The sequence below is a fragment of the Semicossyphus pulcher genome, unplaced genomic scaffold, assembly GCF_022749685.1.
Source record: "Semicossyphus pulcher isolate SPU_LCO1_2020_fin unplaced genomic scaffold, fSemPul1.0.p SCAF_22, whole genome shotgun sequence".
NCBI lineage: Eukaryota > Metazoa > Chordata > Actinopteri > Labriformes > Labridae > Semicossyphus > Semicossyphus pulcher.
The window spans coordinates 17,305,153-17,313,254 of NW_027211696.1; the positions used below are offsets into that span (position 1 = coordinate 17,305,153).

Consider the following 8,102-nt stretch of genomic DNA (forward strand, 5'->3'; position numbering starts at 1 on the left):
TTTACTTTATTTCATCCTAATCAATGTTATTATCTGTGACTCTTTTTAACATACTCTTTGCTCTCTAGCTAATAGCTGAGCCAAATTTACATTGGCAGAGCAGACTAGATGTCCCCTGTCTCCACGTCATATTAGAGATCCATCCTTTTTACTGTAGTAGTGACCAACATTTTCATTAAATTAGAACCTTATGAGATGGTATTGATTATTCCAGGTGTTAGTCAAACCTTCAAATGTGACCGGGGAAGTTATTGCTAATGGAAAGTTTTGCAGCAAACGGTACACATGGCCAACACTTGTTTGTGAAATCTTGATAGAGGTTTGGGGACCATAACATAGCTGGTTAGCAGGTCAGTCATGTTGTTGAACACACTATCAAATTATATTTACTTTAAGTCAACCTTATCTTTGTTAATAAACTATGAGTCTTGCTAGCATACAGTTAGCTTTCTAGTGTCTAGAGGCTGAGCCAAATTGTTTATAAACTCAGCAGACTAGAAATATCCCCTGTTGCTAATTCATATCAGAGATCCATCATTTTTAGTGAACAGCATTTCTGTTACATTAGAACCTTATAAGAGGGTATTGATTGTTTCAGGTATTAGTCAAACCCTCCGATGTGTCCAGGGAAACAGGGAGTTATTGCTTTTGAGAAAACAGTAAACATGTCATGTTTTTTGTGAAATCTTGATATAGATTTAGGGAAATGACATGGTTGGTTAGCTAGCTATGTCATGTTGTTATCATACTGTCAAATTATATTTACATTATTTCACCCTAATCAATTTTATTAACTGTTTATCTTGCTGGCATACAGTTAGCTTTCTGGCTAACAGCATAGCCAAATTTAAATTGTTTTTAGTTGGGCAGACTAGAAATACCCCCTGTTGTCATATCAGAGATCCATCCTATTTTACTGTGGAAGTGAATAACATTTCAGTTACATTAGAACCTTATGAGAGAGTATTGATTGATTCAAGTATTAGTTGATGCCTCAGGTGTGACCAGAAAGTTAATACTTGTGAAAATATTTAGTTTTTGCAGATCATTTTTTGGTGATTTTTTGATGATTGGGGCAAAATGACATGACTGGTTAGCTAGCTAGTCATGTTGTGAAACATAATGCCACTTTATATTGACTGTATGTCAACTGTATGCAGTGTGTTTGACTAGTAATCTTGCTAGGATACAGTTAGCTTTCTGGCTAATAGCCTAGCCAAAGTGTTCTATGAGCCGAGGGAACTTATCTAAGATTTGTCCCATTAACTTAAGTTGTGAACAACATTTCCATGGCATTTGTTTTGAGTTAATGAGTTTTTCATGTATTAGTCATACCCTAAGGCGTGAACAGAGTTATTGCTTGTGGTGAAAACACTACACATGGCCTGTCATATTTTTGTGAAATCTTGATATAGGTCTGGGGATGATGGCTTGACTGGTTTGCTAGCTAGCCTTGTTGTTGTTGTTGTTGTTGTTGTTGTCAAATTAAATTTACAGTATGTCAACTCAACCTAATGTTATTGACTATTAATGTTGCCAGCATGGAGTTAGCTTTCTGGCTAATAGTTTAGCCTAACTGGCCATTAGCTGAGCAGACTACAAATATTCAGTTAGCTAGCTAATGTTGTTGTTTAACTTTGAATTGTGCTAGCATACTGTTAGCTTCGTACCTCATACCTTAGCCAAAGCATTCTATGAGCTCAGCAGACTAGAAATGTCTCGTGTTGCCAAGTCATAAGTAAGATTTGTCCTATTAAGTTGAGTGAACACTTCCATTAAATTAGAACCCTGCGAGTGTGAAGACCAGGGAAGTAAGGCTATAGCTTGTTAAACAAATTTGATTGCAAAGCACATGAAAACATAACCGAATGGTCTTTTTTTTCTCTTAAAGTAAGTGACCAGGGGATAAGCAGGATAACGCACTTCGAGGTGTCCGTTATTAGGGATATTAGGACTCCTTTGAAGCGGCCTCCATGTTCTTAAAGTATAATGAACACATCAGCCAGCGTAATCCCTTATTTATCATACTCAGTTGTCATTTACTTATTGCTGAGTCATCTATGAGTTACACAAGCTCATAAATATAAACCAGTATTTTTGTGCAGGTGTTGTTATAGAATAATGGCTAGAAAGCAGGAAATACTGCGTGTTCAGGTCTCTCCAGTATGTAAACCTTGTCCCACTTTGAATACTATTTTTAATCTAGAATTTAGGCACCGTGTCAGCCCTAATCTTCCATCACCGACCAGCCTTCAGTAACACGCCACACTGCTGATTTCATTATAGATCTCGAAATACATGCACAGAGAGAAAAAGAGAGCGAGGGCTGCAGCACAGTCAGAATAACTGGAGAGAAAGATGCCGTGTTTTGCAGAAATCTGAAGGAAGGTCTCAGACCGCTGACAGGCCAGCCTCTGGCAAGAAAATGTGTTCGTGTTAGCACTCTTCATTAGCAGCATCTCTGCATGTGTTCACCGCTTCGACCCCGGCTAAACTCTCCTGAGGTGGTGCCAGGTCAGTGTTTGCGTGGGCAGTGGGAGGTTTTTTTTCGTTGTTTTGGAATGGGCTGATCTCTATTTAGCGCTTCAGAAGAGAAGTCAATAATCAAATGCTGATAGCTGTGAAGACTCTTAAATCTGTGCAGTCAAGCTCTTGAGGGAAAGCAGTACTAAGTGTGTGTATCCGCTCATTCTTGCCAGTTGGAGGAACATAAGAGGGGAAAGTTGACTAAGAAACTGTGACAGAAACTATGTGATTAAGGAATTTCACTTAAAGCGAGTCTGAAAACAAACATCTGTGACCGAGGAAAGGATTTCAGAGTTTTTCAGCAAAGTCGAAGACACCGAGAAGCATGTAATGGGAATGTCTCTTCCTGGTTAAGCTGATTTTTGTAATTATTTCTCTGAATGTGTGAGGACGACTTCATACCAAGGAGGGAGAGAGGGATAGAGAGGAGACGAGGGGAGAAGGGGACAAAGGAAATCCCATTGTAATGAAACAGTGCACTCTGTTGGATGGGTGTTATAACAACAGCGGAAGAAGAAGACCACTGTGAAGGAAATCTGGCTTTAAGCTTGTTTTTTATACAGTTACCATGTGCTCAGCCTGAAACAGTTAAAACCTACTTATCTACTGTTGTTAACCTTAAGACAAAAGGTCAAGAGCTACCTGTTTAAGAAATCTTGTTTCTAAGAAGTCTTTAAAATGGAGAGAAAAGCAGAAAATACTCAAATTAAGGAAGTAGAAAAGAACTGAACATGAGGCTGCACTGCGACAGCTTAAAGGGCCCTCCATGAGTTTTAAACAGGAAGTTTAGTTTAGGAGAAAGCTCCGACACAGCTATGAAAACAGTTGTATTATGTCTTCTTTAAAAAGCAAATAACCCCCCCTGATATGGGGATGTCATCAAGGCTTGATTTGAGACCTAACTCTTGTAGCAGAGAACCTGTATTACAAATTTGAGATGCTATGTTGGAAAGGGGGAAGTAAAGCTTAAATGAAACAAGCTATGGGATTTATAAGAAGTCATAAAATGCCAATATTTGATAGGAGAGCTGAAGAAGGACGGGAAATGTGGGGAGTAGAGAGTGGGGGATGACATGCACCAAATGATCAGTGGACTGGGAGTCGAGCCTGCGATCAGTGCGTCAAGGACTGTAGCCTCTACACATGGGGCGCCTGCTCTAAGCTAACTAAGCTAAACCAGCGCCCCTCTGAGGAGGAATGTGCCTTGTATGATAGCATACCGGATACCAAGACAAATTCTATACAATACTTATATAAAGAAATATGTACATTATTGCAAAACCCCTGTGTGATGAAAGATATAAATACATAAACATTATGAAAATGAGGATTATTAAAGGAAGAAATGGAAGCAGCCATTAAACTGCAGAAGGCTCAACACTTAGATAAACACGATTGTGTTGATAGATCTCTGTCAGTAATCTATTGTAGATATTAAAGAGGGGATATTTTGCCATTTAACATTTTAAGACATATAACAGTTTTACAATGTTGAATGTCCAGACTAAACGTGGGTGAAGTTTCAAATCTGTAGGTGAAAGTATGTAGGAGTAATCCCCAGGCTTCTCAGCTCAGTCTGCAGGCTGCTGTGAACGCCAGGTTTCACACAGTTTTTTTCTCGGCAGGCTTCTGAGAGCTGGCCAATCAGAAGACAGTGGACTTGTAGGGGCGGGGTTTCTTAAAGGGACAGAGCTGACTGAGTCGTTTCAGGCAGAGGCTGTATGAGGGCCTGCACAGAGCACCAGTGTGAGAGACAAGAAATGTAACTGTAAATTATGCTAAGCTACTCCACAGGTAGAGTGAAATATGAAGCTTGAAATTAGCATAATACCCCCCCTTTAAAAGGGCCAAAAACACATTAATGTTGTCCGGCAGTAGAAATTTCCTGGCCAACAACGTCAGCACAGACCGCTTCAAGAATCACACAACAACCCTTAAATGTAAAACTTATCATTACCACCCATCCATTATCTATACCATAGGGAGGGCTGGAGACTATCCCAGCTGTCATTGGGCGAGAGGCGGGGTTACACCTGGACTGATCGCCAGTCAATCACAGGGCTGACACATAGAGACAGACAACCTTTCACATTTACACCTACGGCCAATTTTAGAGTCACCAATGAACCTAATGAGGATGTCTTTGGACTGTGGAAGGAAGCCCGGAGTGAACCCACGCATGCACGTGGAGAACATGCAAGCTGTGTGGCAACAACAATGTCTTGCAGCCGTTCTGATTAACAGTTATATAAAAACTCCCAATTGTAATATTAACAAAACAGCCGCAGTGAGATTTCTCTTTGACAACAAAAAGATAAGATGTGGGAAACGTCGTGTTTTTAAACGAGAGACTAAAAAGTGTGGGTTTGCCTGCCTCTGCTGCTTTGATTTTGCACATTCTTTTTAAATCCTCTCTTGAGCCCCCCTCATGAGTGTATAAAAGTACTAAAAAAACGCTTATTCACTTGAGCACCCGTTTAAAATATCTCTGTGTTGGTCTCATTTTGTTCTCAGCAGTCAGTCCTAGGCATTTGATCCTCTCTAATACAATATCACACTCTCCTTGGCCTGCAGGAACCTGTGCTACTTCGCCTGTCAGGAGAGCCCGTCATCAGTGATCCTGAGTCTGTGGGAAGTCCAGCACCAGGACTCGGGGGACCTGGACTCTCTGGCCAGTGCCCTTGAGGAAATCAGCAGGGTCCAGTCCCCGAGGACGGCCACTTTGAGCTGCAGCAGAGAAGAGCGGGACTCTGAGTTCGCTAACCTTGGGTAAGGTCAGGTCTACAGCAGATCAGATAATGATGAACTTTAACTGCATGAACACTGACGAGCAGGTGTACTTGCTTACTGATGAGGAGGAGGAGGACTCCATTTTGGACTGTTACTAAAGGGACACCTCTGCTAGACCGAACAGCACATAGAGACAGACGGGAATCAAGGAGCAACCGAGCGAGAAGAGGAAATGTGTCGGGAGCCGAAGGACTGAAGTGTTTGTGTTATTGAGAGGCTGCAAGAAAACATTTTAAAAGGGGGGTTTAAGTATCCCACACCCATCTTTGATTGAGAAATGTCAACTCCTGACACGAGGATTAACGAACATCAGGACTCTCTGCAGCGTGGGTTTTAGACAGACTGCCAATCTGGCTGGTGTTGCGACCTTCCCAGGATCGGATGTGCTGGCACTTGCCCTCAAACAGTCTTCTGGGCTGTCAAAATGTTTAGTGTAACGTCACTATGTTGTCATTCATTTTCCAGATCCCCTTATGCTTCTTTTTCTTTTCTGCACCGTGTCTCTGATGTGACTGCAGGAGATGGAGGAGAAAACAGGAAGCGAGGAATGTTGGATATTAATTTCGTCAGAACTTCTTGTCCGTACTTTGTGGTCAGTGACAATGATTGTTCGCTCTGATAAGCATTTAAAAAGATCTGATGATGTCTACATGCTAAAAACAATGTAAGGATGTATGAAGGTGTGTTCAGACCAAGAGCGAAGCTACATTTCTGCAAGACGAGATCACCAGATAAGTCGATACAGAGACTGAAATGACGCAGAATTGCGCAAAAAGTCACCATTCTTAAACTGACAATCGTAAAGATTTCAGTATCGTTCTCTTGGGCGCCGCCTAATGCGGATATACAGTAATTGCGGGAGGACACGTCACTACAATTGTAACTCTTAAATATGTATCTGTAGTCATCCATCTTTTCTTTGTTTGTTCAGCCATAGTAGATTACTGTTTACTCGCAACACTTGCAGAGACCGGAAAAGCAGCCGCTTAGCTCCGCCTACCCTCTCTGGCAGACCAGCCACTGCTGGCTGATGGAAAACTGGGCGCCGCTTGTGATTTATTCCACGAAAGTCGCCACAGACATCCAGTCCATAAAAATACGATATACTGCAAATGCAAAGGCTTTCATCAGTGGGCCATAGGCTCAATCAGCATTGTGTTACCTCATTTGGTGATAGATAGAGACTTAACACACATTTATTTACATGAAAATCTTCCAGATTATTACTTTATTATTATTTGCTTATTCACTCAACAGTTTACATGAGGCTGCATCACAAAAGCCCATCAGCGATATTCTTCTGACCTCTTAAGATTGCATCAGAAATGGTTTATACCAAACTCCATTAAAAAAACAAGCGTTTTAAAAGTTGTCTGGCTGATTCTTTTCAGACAGACTTAACAAAGCATAACTTTTTACTTTTTACAAATCAGCATCATGAGGAAGGTATTTCGGCATCCTTCCCAACCCAAAAATCACAGCGAAATCTGTAAATTCGGGGTTAATGCTGCTCTACTTTACCAGATTGCAGCCTACATCTGACTTGCCAGATACAGTGATTCTGCCACTGATCAGAGCCAGCACATGGCAGCTGAAACTAATCGCTGGTAGTTGGTGTCCATCCAAGAAATGATGGTACAGAGGTAAGTGGAGCCTGACCTAGCTAACTGGTAATTAAAATGGGCACTGGTTAGCCTGAAGTTGCTGGAAGCAGCAGTAAAGTTAATCCAGACACAGCTCCTGCAGAAGCCAGTGAAATTAACTGAGCACCTGCTGGTGATGTCGTGAGTCCAGACAGGACGAGGTTTGGTTTTCCGACATGTATCTGGAATGCAGAATATTCCCAGGTCGTGTTACCAAAAGGCAGAAATAAGCTTCACTTTTGGTCTGAACACATTTAAAGAGATCGCTTATTTACGGATTTAAGAGAGCTATGTTGGTAGGGATGTCATATATATGGATATCATTTTAAGAAACACCCGCATATAGACCCCATTAGCAGAACTCATTAACAAAGCAAAGGCTGCAGAAGAGAAGTTACCGCAATGTAAAATGCAATGCACCTGACAATGCAGTTAAAGGTGCACCACATCCCTTTATGTCTAGTGATCAACTTCTGGTTCTTTTGGAGGTAAATTACTGTCTCGCTGTGTGATGAGTGACTTTAGAACCAGACAGACAGTGAGAACATTATAAACACTGCAAACTGTTGGTTAAGTGGTGTGTACTTTAAGACCCTCTGGGACTTATTTCTGCTTCATTTTTCAATTTTGACTTTTGATGTGTGGCTTTGCTCGAGCTGCCTTTTCTCTTTCTTTCTGGATCACACGGATCATCGAGTACTTGGACATTATTTGGAGACACTCAGCCGACTCTCACTCCCACTCCTCTGTCTTATCTTCTGCGAGAGAGAGCCAGCATCCTCTTGAACAAAGATACCCTCATGATCAGGACGATCCCTCCATTCAGTTGCTCCACCTGCCCCCTAAACATAATAAAAGTGACTTTGTGTTGAACTCTGTGTTGGCTCTCTCTTTTCATCTTCTCAATGGATTCAATTCCTGAAAGGCCCGACAGCCCACATACTGTACGGAGGAGAAATCAGCTGCAGTAAATCTTTAAAAACTGTCTAAAGCAAAAAAAAAAGATGAAACAGAGGCCCATACAAAGTCCAATCTTCAGAAAGATGGAAAAGAACTTGGAAAGCACTCTCTAGGTTTGGGAGGTGGGGCCTTTTGAACCACGCCAAAAGCCCAGACACGGCTGAGGTATTCACTTTTTATGGA

General features: G+C 41.5%; 1 protein-coding gene across 2 annotated transcripts in view; it reads left to right on the forward strand.

Moving 5' to 3' along the window:
* unc5da (unc-5 netrin receptor Da) overlaps positions 1-7,832 on the forward strand; it is a 260,842-nt gene extending 253,010 nt beyond the window's left edge. For both annotated transcript variants that reach the window (XM_069673462.1, XM_069673461.1), the window contains one exon: positions 5,101-7,832. In XM_069673462.1, coding sequence (XP_069529563.1) covers positions 5,101-5,299 — 199 coding nt within the window. In that variant the 3' untranslated portion in view covers positions 5,300-7,832. The remainder of the gene's footprint in view (positions 1-5,100) is intronic.
* The last annotated feature ends 270 nt before the right edge of the window (positions 7,833-8,102 follow it).